General features: G+C 31.5%; 1 protein-coding gene across 1 annotated transcript; it reads right to left on the bottom strand.

Moving 5' to 3' along the window:
• Positions 1-263: 263 nt before the first annotated feature.
• Positions 264-7,934, bottom strand: LOC143059017 (fibroleukin-like). Its single transcript, XM_076232477.1, has 4 exons — positions 7,800-7,934; positions 5,036-5,132; positions 2,792-2,956; positions 264-1,364 (listed from the first exon to the last, which is right to left on the bottom strand). Exons 1-4 carry the CDS (start codon positions 7,842-7,844, stop codon positions 1,102-1,104), a joined length of 570 nt encoding a protein of 189 aa, XP_076088592.1. The 5' UTR covers positions 7,845-7,934; the 3' UTR covers positions 264-1,101.
• Between the last annotated feature and the right edge of the window lie 15,172 nt (positions 7,935-23,106).

Raw genomic sequence — 23,106 nt, 5'->3', positions numbered from 1 at the left:
TACTTACTGATATCTGTTTGTTACGCATTTGTTAATGTCGGGTAATTAATAGCTGACGATATGGGTTTTGCTCATTGTTGACGGCCGTAAAGTGACATAAAATTGTTTAAATATACGTTATTTGGACTATCAAAATGAAATTCTTGCCACCTTAAATATGGAACAAATGTATAATTTTAATTCGATATATATATATATAATAATGTATAGAAATCTTCTGTAATTTCCATTAAACGACACGTCACAACTACATGTACAATTAATCAACACAATAAGCAAAAATTTAGTAAAATTTATCAAATCAGTACATGGTTATTCATATACAAATTCCTTAACCCTAATGTTCTGGTATCAGAAGCATAAATATTTTGATATTCTAGTTTTTCGTATTTGTTTTAGAGGGGAGCGGGGCTGAACGCACTATTACATATACAACTTCATATAAAAAGAAAGACACATCTGTTTCTCTGAAACCAAAAAAACAAAGGTGTAAAGCAGCTCTACGTTACTGTACGACACCAACAAACCCATGTATACCGTATAAGCTAAAACACACATAAGCATGACAAACAATTAAACAAGAAAACAAGAAAACCAATAACCTGGTCTATTTTTAAACAATAAGCGAAAAATAAATATGAAAGACCCAACAAAAACATTGATATATAGGCTACATAAATAAGGCCGTTAGTTTTCTCGTTTGAATTTTTTTACAAACGATAAAGTTTAAAAAAAAATTCATAAACAGTCTGAGTCTTACTTGAACCAAAAACAAAAAAAATTTAAAACAGAAGGAATCGCATAAATCCCAAAAGGTGCGAAACCAATGATAAGCGTCTCCTTCTATGACCAATTCACCCTCTCTGTGAATCTTATCCAAATCAAAGTATTAACATTGGGAAAAAGACGAACAATTAGTAAAATTTGAGACTTTTATAATGGTATTTCAAGATTTAAGATAGCCAAAACATATTGAGACACCTACACATTTCCACGATAAGGGTGTTTCGTAAGAGTAAATTATCGGCATGAAGGTTGTTCTCTGATAAGTGTATGACATCACATCATTCAAATGGCAATTGTGTTTGTTCATGCTTTGGTTTAATCATCATTATTGTTAGGCTTGATCATCATAATTGTCTTCTTAAGTCCAGAAAGTTTCCACGACTTCCACAAAACTGACTGCCCAGAATATTGTTCTGAGAATACACCGTTGATGTTGGCATACGAACACGAACCATGCCACCAGCCACTCTTCTTTCTGAGTGCACACTTATAGTTTACCATTACATCGTTGTCCCTGTCAGGAGTACTAAACATCATACCATCCAATGAAATTCCAGACCCAGACACCATACCATTACCTGTAAAGCATGATATACATTACATAACAATATTAAGCGTGATGTTGACCATCAGTCAGTGAACCGGTAATGTTTTGGACAAGGTGAATGAATACATGTATGATCCTAGTGACAGAAAACAGTTAAAAGTAAAACAAATTTTCGTTTTTTGAACAAAGAAAAAAAGTATTTCCAATTAAAAATGTGTCATGTTTGTAAAGTTACTATTATGTGGGTACAATATTGTTACTGGTTTTAGAATTATTTGACACGGTAAGGTCAACATTTTATAACTTTAAAAACGCATTTAAAAATTAGTAATTTACATGTTATGTCATTTTGAGCAAATTGTACGGTCATTAGGCATAGAGATTGTACTTTTTGTCACGACGGGTGTCAATGATAAAACAGGATTTTGTAATGAGAACAATCCTTGTTTTTGGTGGGGTTAGTGTTGATCAGTCTTAAATTAATAATGAATTGTGTACTTCTATGTTTTTGCTTCGTCTATGGAGAGGCAATAGGTATCGAAGGAGCATCCAAACTCACAACTGACAACGACATGGCAAAAAGCGCAAACGACCAATAAAATAATCTTCTAAACACAGCAAAGAAATCTATAGACTTAGCAAATAAACTCATCATAGATACCAGGACTAAATTTAGTATACACGAACCCCACCAGAAATTTGGGGTGATATCGGGGGTTGAAGTCATAAAACTTTGCTCAGTGCTTGGAGCACAAAAATCATGCTCGAAACACAACATCCAGTATTTTGATTGGTTGATTCTTGATTCTGAGCGCAAGGCCAGGTGCTCTGTAAGACTAAGAAGATATTCCTTCAAATTTGGCAACTACTGTGTTGCTCATGTAAGTACAAACTCGGTGATTATTCATTCGTCTCAACTCGGCCAATTCCGTACCTAGAAGGAGAGTAGCGGATTCTACCGAGGATTGACGAATGGGTGATTATTCTCATTCGATGAAAAGAGGACGGAATAAAGGTTATGACAACTTGAACGTACCAGTCGTCATGTGATCATGGTGATACATGTACATCGTTATTTGTGTGTTTCCTTGTTGTTGTCAGTTTAATGTTTAATGGGTTTTGTGATGTCCCCTTGGCATATTCCAAATAATTCATTGAAGCAATGGACAAATAAGCAAGATTAATAATTACGATTTCAGGAAATTTTATATACAAATAATGCTATCAAAAAAATTAGGCCGTTGGTTTTCTCGTTTGAATTGTTTTGCATTGTTATTTCTGCGCCTTTTAAAGCTGACTACGCAGTATGTGCTCATTGTTCAAGGCCGTACGGTGATCTATAGTTGTTAATTTTTGTGTCATGGAGCGTTGTCTCCTTGGCAATCATACCACATCTTCTTTTTTATATTAAACTGGCTCCTAGATCTTACACTACTTATTTGTTTACATAATGCTTACCTGCTGTTCCATAGTTACCTTTCAGATTGAGTTTATAGTTATCACTCTCATCACCAACATACATTGTACTGTATACAGCATACGCTGTATCCCCTGTAAAATCTTCAAGGTCAAATCGGACTTGGTATGATCTTTGTCGAAGTATGAAATGTAGATTATCATTCCCTGTAAGATTAGTAATTATGTGTAGAATATGAGCAGTTAAAATTGAACATTTCATACACCTCCAGTGTACCAAGTCAGGAATATGGTCATTGTTATATTATAGTTCGTTTCTGTGTGTATTACATTATTACGTTGTGTCGTTTGTTTTCTCTTATTTTTGAGTGTTAATTCACATTGCGATAAGACGTGTCACGGTACTTGTCTATCCCAAATTCATGTATTTGGTTTTGATGTTATATATATATGTTATATTTGTTATTCTCGTGGGATTTTGTCTATATGTGTTACATTTTAGTGTTATGTCGTTGTTCTCCTCTTATATTTAATGCGTTTCCCTCGGTTTTAGTTTGTTATCCCGATTTTGTTTTTTGTCCATGGATTTATGAGTTTTGAACAGCGGTATACTACTGTTGCCTTTATTTATCGTTTCAATAAACAAGTTAGAACAAGTCTTTTCCAGTAATCACAATTTTCATTATTGCCTGGTACATGTATCAACATGTTTATTTATCAAATCCAAAGTACGTTGTATGCATTTCTTATCAATGATTTTACAGTGTATTCGGTACAACATTTGAATTCTCAATGCTCTTCAATTTTAAATTAGGCTGGCTGTCTGACTATTTAGATCTGAGCGTCACTGATGAGTCTTATGCCGGCGTCACACATTGCCGTATAGACCGACGTGCACCAGATGTACAGGCTAAATTGACTAAGTTTTAAGTTCGTCGAAATGCAAAAGTTTACGCTTGGTGAACACTATAAATCCAGGAAATTTGGATGCAGCATCAAATTCTCATCCAACTCTAGCGCTTGTCAAGCATATACCTGGTCGCTACACGCACGTAATGCATACGTTACAAGCGAAAAACACTAAAAGAAAATTAAGTTTGCGACACGTGTAGGGCACGTTGCATACGCATCAAGATCGTTCAGTTTTTTTTTGGACGTATGTGTTTGTAGCATAGCACTGGCCTATTTTCATCGCTCCGCGAACGTATAAACCACACTTGTGGCGTATCAAAAACGTATTCTAACATACAACGAAACTTGCTCTAACATTTACAGTTGCATGTATCAGTGTCTTTGCACTCTCTTTAAAAAAAAATTATTCCTGACGTTCACATCACCCCACCGCCCAGGCAACGACTAAGAACTGATTTACCTCTGCCTCGTCCTTTGGGTGGCAAATGAATTGTTTTAAATAGTTCTACGTTCCAGACACGCCGAAAGTACGGATAATCGTCCTTGTATGCTTCTCAAATACGTTCATGTGACGTTTTCTTTCGTAGCGTGCATTTCATCTACGCTACACAAGCGCAAACAAACGCCTACATACGTTATTTGAACTCCCGATAAACGCTTGTGTACGCTTCTAGTACGCCATAACTAGCTTAAAGCTCGTTGTTCACACGATACAGATATGATTGACAAGTTAAATGCGTCAAAATTATAAACGTATTGGCAGCGTTGATGAGTGACGCCGGTATTACGTAGACGAAACGCGCGTCTGACATATCAAATTATAAGCCTAGTAACGTTGATTACACTTTAACAAATGCAGTTTTGCAAAGTGTAAAGACATATTTCTTTTTGCTATTCAATAAAATACTAATAAAACATAGGTCAGTATAACAATGGCTTATTTTTTTTTTTATTTTGAAGTGTCTTTTATTTACTAGTTTTGAAATACATTAGTTAAAGTTTCATTTAGAAGATCACCTATCCAAATAAGAAAAATTAAAACAATTATGTAACGGTTGATTAGATGCAAGACGAGACGTCTAACTAGAAAGGAAAAAATTCCGATTTCCAAGGTAGTTTTAAAAAGAAGGAAGTCCATTAAATGAAAAAAAAAATCAAATGTAAGACTATATCAATCAAAAGAAGGAATGGTAAACAACTGCCATACTCCCGACTTAGTACAGGTATAATCCGAACATAATGGTGCATAAAACATTTTTTTTTTGCATACCAAACCATCCACTTGCATGAAAAAATGTTTTGCTTGTATTATAAAGTAAAATCACAAAAATACTGAACTCAGAGGAAAATCAATTCGGAAAGTCATAATCTTACCAAGCCAATGTTCTCCAGCAATGTTCCCGAATCCGGTTTTGTAATCATTCCAGAACCTATAGAAATCAACAGTTCTATCATATCTTTTTTGGATAGTCTAATAAGATACATTAGTCATGTTAGTGTTAATATGGAGACGAAGTCCCCTATAACAGTAGAAAATTCAATAAAAAAAAAAAAAAAAAAAAAAAAATCGGGAAAATTTCCCGAAACTTTCATTGTACTAATGAACTCAAAATAGTTCAATTTTTTTTTGTCGCGTTTTTTAATTTCCGGATCTGCGCAGAACACATAAATCTACTTCCTTCTTCCAGTCTTGGTGTCGTGAGACTTTGATTAGTCTAGTAAAATATGGGAACTCAAGGAACACAATACCAATATTTCATTTTTAATCATTCTTTGTCTTTGGTATGAATAAACGTTACCTGATGCATTGCGTTTCTTTGTTTACATTGAACATGACGTCATAACTTAAATAACGTCACAAGTAAAATCCCTTACAACAGAACCAAAATCGGAAACGTTACGGTATTTCCGTTTCTTTTTTTTAACAAATATTTAAGTTACAAAAAAATTAATTTAAACAAACTTCGTCCCCATTCACAGGTAATGCCTGCCTCATATTATCAGCAAAGTTGTATTTCTATTGTAGCATTGTACAAACCAACAACCCGATATTTTATATACTGATTTAAATTAACGAATCGTTACTAATAAAGAAATACTCTGAATTGATATCGATCGAGAATATTGTATATACTTTAGATTTGTTTTGGTCTTACCCGACATAGGTCTTAAAGTTATTCCACATTTATTTATTAATACTACTTTTACTGTTAAGTCTGTTTTTTTGTGATATACATTTGACGTGACTCTGTACTTATGTATCCCGTTATACTTTGAACTAGACAATTATTTTATTTATTATTATTACTTTTACTGTTAAGTCTGTTTTTGTTATATCTATTTTACGTGACTTTGTATTTATGTATCCCGTCATACTTTGAACGACAAAATTATTTTATGTCTACCTGTGCGAATTTCAAACGCGCAATTTTACACCAGTACTTTTAAACCTTCCATCCTTTATAGGTGGATTTTACATAGATAAATAAAATCGTATAATATAAGCAAAATGAGAATGTTAAATTTGATGTATGCCTTTTTGTGTTTCTTCGTTACATTTGTTGTGTTTATAGTGATTAAGATGATAACACAATGTTGACTGCTGTACCTCTATTTTTGACATTTTTACATATTGTGTATGTTTGTTTTGTTCACGCATCGTTGACAATATCATGGAATTTGATGCGACTGTCATACAAGTGAGAGGTTTAGTTAGCTATAAAACCAGGTTCAATCCACCATTTTCTACATAAGAAAATGCCTGTACCAAGTCAGGAATATGACAGTTGTTGTCCATTCGTTTGATGTGTTTGGACTTTTGATTTTGCCATTTGATTTGGGACTTTCCTTTTTGAATTTTCCTCGGTGTTCAGTATTTTTGTGTTTTTACTTCTTTCTCTGATGCAATTTTATAACAAAAAGAGGCAAAGAAACCTTAATGTTTCATAAGTAAATGTTAACGGTTCGGCTAAGATCTGATTTTAAGGTAATGACATTCTACTTTTTATATATATATGTGGGACCTATTTGACATTTTTATGCCGCTTTTTGAAATATTTAGTTGCTAATGACTGCAAAATATTGCTTTGGATACATAGCTATTTAGAGATCATGTTTCAACATTTCGATTATTGAAAATAAAGTGTATGGAAAATATGGTTTACATAGATATCATATAATAAGATAAAAACAGTTAGATTATTTTTAGAAAGCCAGGCAAAGAGTGTGTTAAAAACATTTTAAGATATCTTTTTTTTTCTTCAATTTCTTAAATTTCTGTAGAGCTTTAATCTAATAAGCATTTGTGTAGCCAGAACAAAGTTGCAGTAATTTTCTGGTACGAACGGAATCAAACTAAATGGGTATGGCCTTTTCATATCCTATGAATAAATGAAAGGGTATTACAGTTGTCTTATCCAGGAAGGTCTAAAGCGAAGACGGGAGTAAAACCAAATCGAATCGCATATATAACCTCACAACTATGTTTGTTATATATAATAGTGCTACCACCGTTGACAGGTCATGCATATTAACGTATCATGCTATACAAGCATAACTTGCCCACCAATTACAAACATATACCGCGGATTCTTTTAAATTATCGTTTAGCCAACCTATATATAAAGTTTCATATTTGTATCACGATTTGCACAATTATTTCCATAATATCTCCCACTAAGATATATAGTGGTGCTATTACAACCAATAACTTAAAGTAGGCATTTAGTTAAATTAATCATTGTCTAGAATACTAGTATTTAAAAAGACTTCAAAATAATTTAACGCCTTTCGTGGATACCGTATATCGTGTTATTTTCGCGGGTGTAAAATTTGGCGATTTTCGAAATATTTTGGCCGTATTATTTTTGGCGGATTAAAAACTTTTTTATACCTTTGCATGTGCACTTTGAAATTGACGGAATTTATTATGGCGATTTTGTTCTACTCGCGAAAATAAGTGAAAATTTGCACCCCGCCAAAATAACCCGCTATATAGTATATGATTCAAGCAAATTATTCCGAAATTAATTATGATATATGTCCAATGTTTGTGTAGAAATGTAAAACATATACAAACTCCAAAACAGTGGCACGTAGCATATACAACGTAACAATTGTTTCGGTGTTTGCAACTTACAGTCCATCCTCCATTATCGATTCCCATTTCACAGAACACAGTCATGCTGGGTCCGTTTTCAGGCTGGATGACATACACTCCACTACATGATTCAGCTGGTAACTCGCTACAGTCCTTTGGTGGAGGATTTAACCCTTAGATTATAAAGAAGAGGAAAAGTTATTAATTATGAGGTTGTTTGAATCATATTAAAGCATGTCCAACGGCACCGAAAACCTAAAAGTCAGTGCTTAGTGCTATTATGTCTGTCGTATTTATTTTTTCGTTCGATGCCGACCGGATATAGTCAAAGTAGCTGAAAGTGACGTATAACATTAACAAAAAAGTGTTTTGTTCTTTGTTTTAGAAGATGGAAACCAAAACATTTAGAAATAATAGCACTATTATAGCAGTACTAACACTATGATATCAGTTCTGTGTATCATCAAAACAGTGTCTTATAATATAACTATCAATAAAATGGTGTATCAGTCATGGAGACAGCAATCCAACAACAATTATAACCACGAGACATATATAAGGCAACAAACGGTCTACAATCTAAAGAGGTGTCTGAATTATGTGTCAAGATCATAATATAAGACTTCCTGAATAAAAGTACGCATGCAGAGTTACTCTGAATTCTTGTCTATGTTTATTTTTAAATTCTAGTCTTGAAAATTACGTGTACGAATTAGAATATTTATCAATGAAAAAATGTTGAATCAATTAATCAATTTTCTTTTCAAATTAGAAACAAAAAAAATAGAATTCTAAATCAAAATTTGTATCAACAAAAACCTGTGTTGATTATTGATTTGAATTTTGCAATTAAGAGAATTAACAACAGTACATTAAATGACTTTTGATTTTAAACGCATTTGTACTCTTGCATTTGGAATAAATAAGAACTCATCAATAAATATGTTATATTAATCTTTTATTTTTCAGTCTAACTATTTTTTAAACATTAAAATTATTCTAAATAGAAGAAGTGGTAGAATGTTAAGTGTAATTATTTTTGTAATCATTAGTTTTATAACTGCTCATACACTTATTGTACAGTGTCTGATTGCATTTATTAAATATACAATTTTAACATTCTACGGAGAAGACAATTCACTAAAGAAAAAGTAAAATTCATATCAAGTTTGTTATTATTGAAAATGAAAATTTTCAAGCAGATTTTGTATTTCTTTAGAGGTAAGATATATTAAAAGAGCATCAACTTTATTTAAAATGACAGTGACTAAAAGCGTTAGTGCCTCCTGAAAGTATCGATATTCAGAAGAAATAAAGATACATTATATGAATAATACTTCATATATATATATGAAACTGTCACTTTATATATTTGGTGCATCCGAAATGCGTTTCTGTATTTAAATTTATCAGGAGCGCTTAAAATCAAAAATTTGAAACGCAAAAATGATATTATAATACTTGATTACTCGAGATTAATGTGACCAGTTAACCTACAAAAAAGAGTAAAAGCCAAATTGAATACGCAATAGTAAGTAATGCATAAGATTAGTCACTCGATATGTAGGTACGTAAAAAAATAAGAAACTAATATCTAAGTAAGTAATATTTCTTATTTATTCGTACATGATATACACAAGCACGAAGTTGCTTTGAGGATGAAATACCTCTAAGGGCAGAATACTTTGCCAATCATTTCAAACTCAACATATTCATCATACTCAATGGAAAGATAGAAATACGCCATAGTGTCAAACATTTAAAGTTTTTTTTATGATATACGACTACCCATGCTAAACTTATGCAAAATCCTGATACAGAAATTTTCTGGGGAAAAACAATCTTTGATTTTCATATCTATAACATTTTAATACAAAAGGTTGTGCACTAGAAATAGTCATGACAAAATAATACAGGGTTCACGTATTGTATTACTTTTAATCGATTTTGATTATTAAAGTACTCATTTTAGTTTTAATCATTTGATGTGGCAAATAAAAAGAAAATTAGATTTACAAAATAGAAAAAAAAATAAAGTAAAATAAAATAAAAAGAATAAATTAAACCTCTGATTATTTAAATACGAGTTCCTAAAACCCTACCTGAAATCTTCTTAAGTTTATAGTTTGTGATCCCTTGGAAAATTCCTTGTCAGGGCAGCATTCAAGAAATAATGAGCATTGTTCTAGGTTTGTGTCATGAGTACTAGAGCAGCAGTTGTTGTCATTTGTGCAAATCATGGCGCATTCGATTCCGGAACTGACTGTTATTGTCTTCATGGATGCCCCAACTAATCGTGTTTCCGTTACTTTGTGGAACATCTGAGATTTCAAACTAAAACTTGCAGTAAATTGTGTGAAAAATATACAAACTGATGCTGTCTTTAAATAAAACATATTTTTCACTGATATGCTGCTACCAATTGCAACTGTTCATTTCACAACTGCCAAACTCAGAATATGAAGTTTTGACGTCGGTTAATTTTTGATTCGATAAAATTTGATCATGTGATATATTGCATGAATAAAATATGTAAAAAATATATAGTTACTACATTGCATATAGAAACAAATGTGTACATAACAACTCGATATTATTGGCATCACAAGATGCACATTGCGAAACCTAATGTATCTTCAGTAGTGTTTGAAAGCAAATGTAAGCAATTTGAAAGATTTCCAATTGCATGCCTATAAGTCTAAAGTAAAACTTGACTATGCTCTCTACAGTTGTGTTAATTTATGGTCTGGCAAAACTGATGTTTTTCGTATTGATGATTAGATTTAGACTCTCTTGTACGGAAGCTGCAACGTGTAAATCGTTCTATAAAACAAAAAACATTTTTCACGTCAGATTTATCTTTGGAAGCCTTGTACATTTAGAACAAAATACTTAGCAATAATGAGTTTCTCTCTTGTTGCAAATAAAAAAAAAGAAATTCTGTTCGTGATGATCAAATATATATGTCAACTTTAAAACAGCAAATTTGGTATAGAGTTGGTCTACGATAAGTTACTAGATTTGCAGGACCATAACAAGGCGACTCTATCGGGCATCAGACTACTATGGGGTGTCCTTAGTTGTGTCCTAAAAGAAATGACATAAATGCAGATATAATTTCACTCTCACTTATACATGTAAATTGATATCCAACATTGAATTTTTGAACAATATCTGTGATTGATTCTTCTAATGAAACTAATTACGTAATCGAAATAACTTATATTTCTCACTTGACGTATGAAAGCAATTAAATCTTGATTATTTTTAAAAAGTAAAAAGCAGCGGCTATTGTACTTATTATCAACAAAACATCAGACACTGTAAATATTTCATAGCTTATTGCGGTCTGCTATAATTTCATATTTTCATTTAAAAAAGAGACATGAAATATGCAAAACCATTTGAACAAAGCATATGCATTTTCTGTCGATTAACGCAACATAAGTAATACATCATTTGCTTGAGGTTCTGTAGTGCTCAGATTTTTTTAGTTTAGTGTGTAGTGTTTGGTTGGGACGGTTATTGATCTTTTCGACGTTTTTGTTTACAGGTTTTTATTTCACGTATGGATTTGATCATTACCTCAATTGATGTTTTATCCCTCTTTGTAATGCAATATATGTATTCATAACGTTTAAAACACCATTAGAAAAGGAATGTTTTTATACTCGAAGCATGAAGTATTGTATACGGAAGGAGACAATTCATTGACCTCTATATGTCTTTTGTCGTTTTTCTTCGGTTTATTTCGGTTGCTGCCTTACCTAATATCACGTTTGAGTCCTACTGCATGATTTTTAATCAAATATTGTTTAACAATGGGTTTCCTTGCACTTACTTATTATGAATTAACTAAGGTAACAATGAAATTTTATGAAAAATTCGTGTCATAACGAAGATTAGAAAGTGGTATTTGCTGCGTTGATGTGTATATGTAAATGAAGAAAGACTGGTTGGCTTGAAAAAGAACAAAACCGCGAAATCGCGGGCATTTGGTGCGTGATTAAAAATTGTAAACTGTTGTAGGATGAATTTTTGTAAAAGAATTTATGACTGGAGAACTTTAGGAAAGGTATCAAAAGTAACTCTTTTTTTTTATCTCTCCCCCTTTTTCCAAAATCCTTATTTTTTATGCTTACCTACATATCTTTATAGTTTATTGAATTTTAATGCTAGATTGTTGATTTAAAAAAAATCTGCAAAATTAGTTTTTCAAAATTTCTGCAAAATTGAGATTCTCGCTGGTTTTTAAAATGACTAAGAATGTTTGTATTCGAAATATTTAGTTACAACTAAACGATAATGATTGTTTTCCCATTTGTTTACTTTAATGTATGTTTTTTTTATGACGCATGTCTTTATCGAATCAATATACTAATGATAGAAGAACGAGACTGGCTGCTTCAACAGGATAAACGACCCCTTCTTTGCAGACATCACATAATCATGCGAATCCGCAATAAGTCAAAATGTCACAATCGATTATTTAACTTGTTCAAATACACGATAGTCCATATTCTTGAATTATCATGTATTAATCGGTGTGGTTTGTATTGTTCAGAATTTACTCTTCTCTGCTACCTTTTTTATTGTTGTTTGTCCTTTCTTCGTTTTATCTTTGGTTATGATGTTATGTCTTTTCATTTGACTTGTAATTTTCAAATGACACTTGATATGTTCAAGTATATTTGTAATGATATAAGAAATAATGTTCAATGTTGTAGGTTTTTGTTATAATTGCTTGAGTAGCAATTGTTATCATTTGTGCAAATTATGACGCATTCGATTTCGGATCACATTTCAATTGTCTCCATTGATTCCCAAACTAATCGTGTGTCTGTCTTTCAGTTGAACAGCGAAAAGAAAGGCGAAAGATATCAAAGGGGCATTCAAACTCATAAGTCAAAAATAAACTGACAACGCCATGACAAAAAAAAAGACAAAAAGATTAACAACAGTATACAATTCGCAACATTGAAAACTAAAGTCTGAGCAACATGAACCCGAACAAAAAACCAGGGGTTATCGCAGGTGCTCCGAAAAGGTAAGCAAATCCTGGTCCGTTTATGTGACCATCCAGATTTTCATCCTTATGAATGTACCAGGGTCATAAAAAGGAGGGTTCTTTTTATGCATTGATATGAAGAATATATAGTCACACAAGTAAGTTTGCAAAATAAGGCAAAATAACAGAATTATGATTATTTTTGTTACTTTCGATTTTTTGGAAAATAAATTTTTTTCTCCATTTTCTGCATGTATGTTCTTCTATTATATTTCTTATCTCTAAAATGTAATTGTAGCTTGATTGATAAATAACTAAAGAATTTGCCATAGCAACAATGTATCGGAATCTGCAATCTAAATAATGATAATTTGAACATTTTTCCTTCTCATAAGAAAATTTACATCAAAGTTAAAAAAAATTATGCATAAAATAGTTTATTTCAATGTTAATGTTTTTTTTTATAACTAAATGGCTAGTTTTTATAATAAAAATTATGTAGATATACTTTTTTCTCAAGAAAATTTTATAATTTGTCCAAATTTAGAAGAAATTTACTTTTTTTTAAATTGTTTGCTTCAAGTAAACAATTCGCCGTTATGTTTTCCGTATGCAGTAAACTCAGCGAGACCTTTCTCTCGAAAAAATCCGGTGATCGTAATACGCATGGATCTGTCATTGAAATAAACTATTAGCTTAATATATATGTTATACACGTGCTCAATATAAATGCTTCTTTGCTGGTTGTTTACTATAAAGTGAGAATCGGTAAACTACGGCTTCAAAACACGACAATTAACTAGCCATAGTTTCACATCATAACAGTCCGAGAGAAATTTTTGTTTGACGATTACACGATATGGATGTATAAAAAATGTAAAAGCGTGCACAGAAGACTAAGTTTATGATATGTACATGCATTGTTTTTGGCTTTTAACTATAGCTGTCCGTAACTGCGAGTACTCTCAAATCGTACTTTCTTGTTTATTTGACCTGTTGATACTAAAACAGGGACGAAAGATACCAAATAATAATTGTTATGCTTTTTTGTTATTTAAGGTTCATCAAAACCTTTTGGCTAATATGGCCGTATTTACACCACAAAATTTACTCTGAGTACAGACAAGCCTATTCACCTGAAAAAGTTTTAAGGGATGGCAGGAACTAAATATATAAATTGTAACTGCATTTTATGTTTTAGAAAATTATAAACTTTACTAGATTTTGCTTTCCAGTTTTTTCGTTCCTGCAGAAGGTGCCAAAATAAACTAAGTCGGGAAAGTGGTTTGAGAATCTCCCCTCATATAATACATGTTGTGAGTAGTATTGATTTAAATGGACAATAGATGGACAATTGACATCTGCAGACAATAGGTGATTTAAACTGTGTAAATGAATGGACCGTATCAAATGAAACTGGGGTGTTTGTTTATTTTGCTATCTTCTGCAGACTGGAAAAAACTAGACATCAAAATCCAAGTAAGTTTTTCATTTTCTGAAACGTGTACTTCATATAACTTTTATATATCTAGTTCCTGCCATGCCTTAAAACTTTCCTAGATGTACCAGTTTCTCTGTACTCATAGTAAATTTTGAGTGGTTAACACGGCCATATTTTTAAATTCCTTATGATGAACCTTATTGTTTACTTATTCGGAGTTTATCTAGTCTATATACCAGCTTTGATAAGTGTTTGGTATTACTATAATTTTTCACTTCTTCGTACTCTGAACATCAAAATTATTTATTTTGTAAAAATATTTGTTTCTCCATTTGAACTGTACATGTATACCTAACAACAAAATAATTTTCATTTACCTGTGTTTAAAGTAATTGAAAATGGCTGATATTTTGGTTTAAGCCTATTGTTGTTTTTATTAAATTGTTTAACATTTCACAGCGGTAAATCATGTTACTTTAATTATTCTTCCCTTAGTTTATTTATTTTGTATTTAAATAGTGTCAGTTCACTGGTTTTAATTTGTCTTTTGATTGAGTTAAGCCATTTCAATTGATATTTTCTATGTTGTGATGTTACACTATTGTTTCAGATAAGGGTGAATGTTAAAACATCCACAAAACATTTAAACCCGCTGCAATTGTTTGCACCTGTCCTGAGTCAGGAATCTGATGTTCAGTAGTTGTCGTTTGTTGATGTGGTTCATAAGTGTTTCTTATTTCTCGTTTTTCATATAGATTAGACGGTTGGTTTTCCTGTTTGATTGGTTTTATAATAGTAATTTTTGGTGCCCTTTATAGCTTGCTGTTCGGTGCGAGCCAAGGCTTCGTGTTGAATATACTTTGACCTGGATGGAGAGTTGTCTCATTGGCACTCATACCACATCTTCTTATATCTATAGGTTCAAGAATTGGATAAACATTATGTTTCACCAGTCACTCTTTTCATATGACTTTAATAAAGTGAATACCATCAAGGAGCTGTTTAGTATTTAATGTATTCTAATGTTTATGTATTAATTCATTGTGAATACATTTTATAAATTTATCCTGACAAAGTGATTAAATCAAAGATCTATCGATCTATAATGATCGAAGTGAAATAGCACTGGGGAAATACATTTTGGAAAAGTTTTGCCTAATACATCTAGGTCAATGTGTAACTTTGTAGCGTTATCAAATATCTATTTCAGCTTTCAGCACAAAATGTTTTATGGAGATCTGTATATGAAAAGCGATAGCGTTTGAAAAGGAAAACCACCACAATGGTCTTTCGGATATCAGACTCCTATTGAATGTCCTTACTTTAATCCCGAAAGAATTTAAGAGATGAATGTGTTATTTCAGTCTTTAATGCACATGGAAGTTGGTAAACACTATTGAATTTTGGAACAATATATGTGATTGATTTTTCTAATGAAACCAATGACGATATCTAAATGATTCATGTTCCAAATTGACTTTTAAATACAGTTAAAATCTGGTTTATTTTTCAAAAGTAAAATATCGACAGCTATTGAACTTATTTTTCCCCCTTATGTATCATGTTTTGTATGTAACGTATTGTTATATGATAACCTCTAGTTGCCTTCTGTCTCTCTTTGCATTTAAGGAATTTTATCTATACCAATAAACACACATTTAAAAAAAGAATATGTTTTTTAATAGGAACTAGAGATGTTGTATACACTATAATATATTAAAGGAGAGTGTTTGTTGGCCTCTATACGTCTTTTTGCTTTTTTCTTATGTCGTTGGGTAGCTGTCATACCCGATACAATATTTTAGTAATAATGCAACAAATAAATCATAATCGTCCTACACTGGTTTGATATGTATTTTCCTATTATAACTGATCAAATAAGGTCAAAACCGAGCGCAGGAATTAATGGGTTCGAAAGACAGAAGACTTGAAAGAGATATTTGCTTGGTCTCTGCATTTTTGAGAGTAAATACTGATTGGGTTCTAATCAGAATTATGTTTCCAAAAAGGGTCACGCATTTTCTTGTGGAATAATACTTTGTCAACATGCGAAGTAAAACATGACATTGTAGTTTGAGCAGATGTTTTATATTTAAAGTATTCAGTGTACTAATGTATCTAAATTGGATAACTTGCAGAAATTCGATATCTATTAAACTCAATGCTAAATGCACCAGAAAAGATAGATAATCTATTCGTATTATTCGTTTGTAAGGAGTATTATTATTATAAATGTTTTGATTGGTCAAAGTGAGCACACAGTTCATGCGTATAAAGAACGATGATTGATGAGCATCTCTCAGCTAAAATGATACCAAGGGGACATTCAAAACTTAAGCCAAAATAGATAAGGCTATGGTAAACAAAAAAGAAAAAAGCAGACACAGACAATTCTACTGAATACTACATATGAAACTGAAGATTTAGTAACACAAACCCAACCAAACACCGTGGATGAACTCAGAGGCTCAGGAATGATTAACTATTGAATTCTTAATCATTTACCACAGATACAATGTTGCATACCATTAATTTAAGATCTTGATATTGATGGTAGATCTTCGATTTTCCCTGTTTAATTGTTCATATACGACTCATATGCGCCGGGTAATTTAGAAAATGAAATTTGCACGGTCACTTGCCTTTTGATTAGACTGTAATATAAAAAAGAAGATGTGGTATGATTGCTAATGAGACAACTATCAAAAAAAGACCAAAATGACCCAGTAAGTTTACATATAGATCTATCTTAAATATTTTTTTTGTTTTCCAATAACAATAAATACCTATTGTGTTTTTCAACAACTAAGCAGAACTACGTTTCTCTTTGGTTTTGGAAATTACTTAGATTCATTGCATTCGTGATGTTGTTTTAAAATATAACACACCAAGTCAAAATGTCACAATCAGTTATTCAGTTTGTTCAAATGTTTGAAAGTGGATATTCTTTGCTTTAATTTGAATAAAATATTCGTTTGTTATTAATTTTGCGTGCATTGTATACACAGTGATTGTTACCTTAGTTATATTGATTGGTTGCGAAAGAATCCATCAAAATGTAGTATTAAATATTTAGTCGTTTATTTGTGGTCTATAATAATTTTATCATTTTCATGTATGGTTGAAGACCTAGAAATAATTGTATTATACAATTTATTAGTAAAATAATTAAATACATAAACAGCATCACATTAGAAGTACTTGTGTCTTTAAACCATACAATTAGATCAATCAAAGTATTTTATAGTTGATACTTCATTTATAAACAGACAAATAGTACCAAAAAAAAAGATAATAACTATTGCATTTTGAATGACCAAAGCATCGAAACTGAGGTAATAACAGAAGAAAGCAATGCACCAAAAAGAGTTCAAACATTCATTCACAGACGAATTCGAGATGTTAAAAAAGTTTATTTTTCATTTAACGTTTATATGATTTATTTTAGTGATAGCTATTAATAGTTACTGTTTAACTCCTTTTTGTTTCGTTTGTTTTTCATGTTAATCACATACCATTAACAGTACTAATTTGTCTGCATCAGATGCGCATTTCGACAATAAATGTGTCTTCAGTGATGTTCGAGGTCAAATGCATTTGAAAATTTAAAGCTTATTAAACATAACAAAAATCTTGTTACATATGATTAATTTCAATTTAAAAATGAACTGAGCTTTTGCATACTATATCTAAGTATTTTCATCGTACATTCCATGTTTTTTTTCTCATTAACTATCTAACTATCTATCTGATCTTCAATTGCAATTGGATTAGTTGTTTGTAATACTTATTTTCTCTTAGAAGACAGTGTGCCTGTCATCAGACTTGCATCAGTAGAACCATGAAGTTAACGTTTGTCTTTGTCTTTGTTATAGTTTTCTTATTATATATACCATTTTATTTTGGTATCACCTAAGTTGTACAAAGGTATACAGAAAAACATATTAATTAGCATTACATTGCATTGTACATTTGTTGAGACATCTTATTGAAACATTGAAAACCCATTGTTAGATGTTTTCCATGTGACTCCATCTGAAGAGTTTAACCCTTTACATCTCATCTTTATAGTTTGTTCTTATGTTGTACTGTTACACCACTGTTCCATGTAAGCGGAGGGATGTACCTTGAAACGAGTTTAACCCCGCCATATTCTGTTTGTACCTGTCCCAAATCAGGAGCCTGTAACACAGGGGTAGTATATTGTGGCTGCGTACCATATTTGTTTTTCGTTCATTTTTGTACATTAATAAAGCTGTTAGTTTTCTCGTTTGAATTACTTTACATTTATCATTGTGGGTCAATTTATAGCGGTTTATGCGGTATGGGATTTGCTTATTGTTGAAGGTCGTACGGTGACTTATAGTTGTTAATTTCTGTATTATTTGGTCTTTTGTGGAGAGTTGCCTCATCGGCAATCATACCAAATAATCTTATTTTTATATAATTAATATTATTAGACAAAGGCAATGGTATATTGTGTATGGTTGTTTTAGCGTCGATTACTGTGTATCAATTATAGCTATTTGACTGCAAAATGGTGTTATTTCAATTAAAATTTAATTACAAAGATATGAATGAAGTTATTACTGTTACACAAACCAAACAATACTGCTTTTTCATTTTTATTTTTACAGATCAATAGATTTCAGGGAAATTAAAAAAAAAGAATAATTAACATAGAAATATAATTATAGAGCATACAATATTTACTACGTGAAAAAGTGTCGGAGCAGCAAGTGATTAAGGTCCCAGAAGACCTGCGTTTATAATAAATTATGGTAGGTTTGAAATGGTGAATCTATACACCGGTGTCAACGTGATGATCGTAACTGCAATTACGATCATCTCAATATGGCGGACACAAATTTTGGGAAATTTTAGAAGGCCGATTTCTCCACTTTAACAGCTTATTTTCAGATTTGTATTATGTCAAGAAACATCTTTATAAGCATTGCCATTGAAATATTTTTTCGTACGGGATAGAAAAGCAACAAGAAGAATGAAAACCGAGATACAAAAAAAAAAACAAAACACGATGATGATCGTAACTTACATTTATTTTTATCAACGATGATCGTAACTTTTAATTAAGATGATCGTAACTGTATGTTCCAACGAAGCATTTTCTGATAAACAAAGCTATCTGGTAAGAAAAAGTGTACATTATCAGCTAATATTGTGATAATAATGAGGAATGATCACTGAGTTGAGGGTAACGTTCTCTTGGTCAGTGCACACATGGTTATGATTTTCGCGATATTTCGTGTTCAATATTAAAATGCATTGGGGGTTAACAGCTTTTATATCAATGTCATATATTTTATATAAGTAAGGTATTGGATATTTCATATTAATGGCCAGTTTGGTAAAATTTGGGATTTTTTTCTTTTTTTTTTCTATGTAGGGACACTCTCGAGAACCTGCGGTATTTTGGGGAATTCAGATTTTATAGGTGTTTTTTTTTTAATAAATAAAGGATTTTTAAATGGAGGTTGAAAAACAAGAAGTGCAAACATATCTGTTGAATGAAAAAAACAAACAATAACAATGAAACCATCAATAATGGTAGTTACTATTTAATTTTTAATGGGTGAAAAAATTGTCCTGCATTTTCTCAAGTTGAAATCTCTATCCTGCGTTTTTAATTTTCACTCTATATCCTTTTTTCATTAGTTCATCCTAATATTTTTTTACCTAAATTGCCTTCCTGCCTTTTTTTACCCAAAACTCCTGTCCTGCCTTTTTTTCAATATTTCACTCCCCCCCTTTTTCCTTATAAAAATAAAGTAATAATAATTCATATCATATACCGTAAGTGTAAGGATTCATAGTTTGAAAAAATGGAATTTTATATGAACGAGTATACCATCTATTTCAGCTTAAATACTAGCCAACCCATGGTAAATATAGAAAACAGTAGTCCAGTGGCGGATACAGCGATTTTCATTAAGTGTAAGGGACCGGCTGTCTAAGATTAGGCCCGCTACATTCATGCCTCATTGATTTCCTATCTAATCACCAAGATTTTTCCCTCAAAAAGGGGAGGGGGACACTCTGACCCCTCCTTAAAATCCGCTTCTGTACTCTACCAATGTTGAATAGTCATAGTTTGATTAAGAAAATACAAGACCAGCCAACAAGTTAAAACCGATGGAAACACATCAAAATAATGTAACTTCATGCCTACCATTATCAAAAAGTTATTTCTAAAAAATTCAGTGAAAGTTTTGGCCTCTATTCTTAAACTGCATCATGAGGGTGATATTTATATTTACTTCATATTAACTAATTCCATTTTGAATGTTAAGTAAATTACTCATAAGGAAAAATATTGAGGACATTTGCATATATGCCTGCTAATTCCCCCTTATGCCATTTCTTTTACACAAATAGTGGTGTTTATTAAGGCTCAATTTCTTTAGTGTTAAAATTATACTATTTCAGTAATTGCAATACATCATGATTGCTAAACAGGATGTTCAATTAAAGAAAAAACATATCGTAAATTTTGAGTTACGATCATCTTTTTATAAAAACAAGTCCAAGTTACGATCATCCATAGACGAAGTTACCATCATCATCGTGTTTTTTTTTTAATCTCGATTTTCTTTCATCTGGTTGTTTTTCTATCATTTAGGAAAAACACATTCCATGGCAATGCTTATAAAGAATTTTATTGATATAAAAGAAATATGAAAATAATCTGTTAAAGTGGAGAAATCGGCCCTCTAAAATTTCCCATTTGTGCCCGCCATATTGGGATCATCATAATTGCAGTTACGATCATCACGTTGACACCGGTGATCTATAGTTTTGTTTGTAATTATTTGAAGATTTATAACTTGGAGTGGGGGGGGGGGCGACATTACTCTACGACAGATTATTGCCGTTCTAATATAAAATATCTGCGGTTTATTCAGGATCCAAGATTTTTGTTATTTGTTTTAATTTTTTTAGGGTTAGAGAGGGAGAGGACGATTATCAATTCTACAATTTTTGTTGTAGTTTTTTTGGGTTCTATTAGACTTTCGTAGAAAAATCATTTCCGGGAATCCGTAACAAAAAAGCAGCTGCCCAATAAAATCCTGCATGGTCGCTTGTATGTTCGTCAAATGTAGCTTCTGGTTTGATTTGCAAAATCTTGTTTCGTGTAGGGCAAACTAGTTTATCTTGCTTTGCAAACACAACCCGCGGTTATTTGATTCTGACCCAAAATATGAATTTTGCCTCTAGAATCTGCGATATTTACTCCATTCCAAAATGAAAGCTGTATAAATACAAATTATTAAAATTTTATGGATAACATATCTTTTTGCCTTTTGAAGTAAGTGTAATCTGCCCTTCAACTTATAATGTCAGAAAATCAATTGTTTATTCACGTCAAACTGTTTGTATTTTTAACATCAACAAAGTTTAAACTCTATTCTTACCTGCGAATTGAAACATATTTCTAAAGTTATTGAAAAATAATTATAATTATAAATTTTTTCACTAATTTTAACAAGAAAAAGGTATTAAAAAAACTGTTTTAAAATTATCTTTATGTTTTGTTTCCAGTTTGCATAAATTTAAGTCATTTTACAACTGCTGCACGTGTTTACCACTGATTCGAAAGGTAAAAGAAAGGAATTTGCCTTGACAAGTGATATTTTAGAAATACGAAGTCATCACATACAAATAAAATGCACTTGAAATAAATAACAAGCATCCAGAAACTAGCTTATTGCTTTTGACAATATGTCTCCTAGTAAACACATAATGCACATATTCAATGAAAATGTCTGTACCAAGTCAGAAATTTGATTTGGGACTTTCCTTTTTGAATTTTCCTCGGAGTTCAGTATTTTTGTGTTTTTACTTTTTTCTCTGATGCAATTTTATCACAAAAAGAGGCAAAGAAACCTCAATGTTTCATAGGTAAATGTTAACGGTTGAGCTAAGATATGATTTTAAGGTAATGAAATTCTACTTTTTATCTGCATGTGGGACCTATTTGACATGTTTATGCCGCTTTTTTTGCAATATTAAGTTGCTTATGGATTTATGAGTTTTGAACAGCGGTATACTACTGTTGCCTTTATTTATGACTGCAAAATATTGCTTTGGATACATATTTAGAGATCATGTTTCAACATTTCTATTATTGAAAATAAAGTGTATGGAAAATATGGTTAATTTTAAGATATCATCTTTTTTCTTAAATTTCTGTAGAGCTTTAATCTAATAAGCATTTGTGTAGCCAGAACAAAGTTGCAGTAACTTTCTGGTACGAACGGAATCAAACTAAATGGGTATGGCCTTTTCAGATCCTATGAATAAATTAAAGGGTATTACAGTTGTCTTATCCAGGAAGGTCTAAAGCGAAGACCAAATCGAATCGCATATTCTCCCAACTATTTTTGTCGTATATAATAGTGCTACCACCGTTTACAGGTCATGCATATTAACGTATCATGCTATAGAAGCATAACTTGCCTACCAATTACAAACAGATACATCGGATTTTTTAAAATTATTGTTTAGCCAACCTATATTTCAAGTTTCATGTTTGTATCACGATTTGCACAATTATTTCAATTATATCTCCCACTAAGATATATAGTGGTGCCTATCACAACCAATAACTTAAAGTAGGCAATTAGTTAAATTAATCATTGTCTAGAAAACTAGTATTTAAAAAGACTTCAAAATAATGTAACGCCTTTCATGTATACCGTATAGCGTGTTATTTTCGCGGGTGTAAAATTTCGCGATTTTTGAAATATTTTGGCGGTTATTATTTTTAGCGGATTAAAAACTTTTTTATACCTTTGCTTGTGCAGTTTGAAATTGACGGAATTCAGTATGGCAATTTTGTTCTACTCGCGAAAATAAGTGAACATTTGCATCCCGCC

This window comes from Mytilus galloprovincialis, chromosome 14 (genome assembly GCF_965363235.1).
Source record: "Mytilus galloprovincialis chromosome 14, xbMytGall1.hap1.1, whole genome shotgun sequence".
In the NCBI taxonomy this organism is placed as follows: Eukaryota; Metazoa; Mollusca; class Bivalvia; order Mytilida; family Mytilidae; genus Mytilus; species Mytilus galloprovincialis.
Note: the sequence above shows the minus strand (reverse complement) of the source record. Positions and strands in the feature narration are given on the sequence as shown.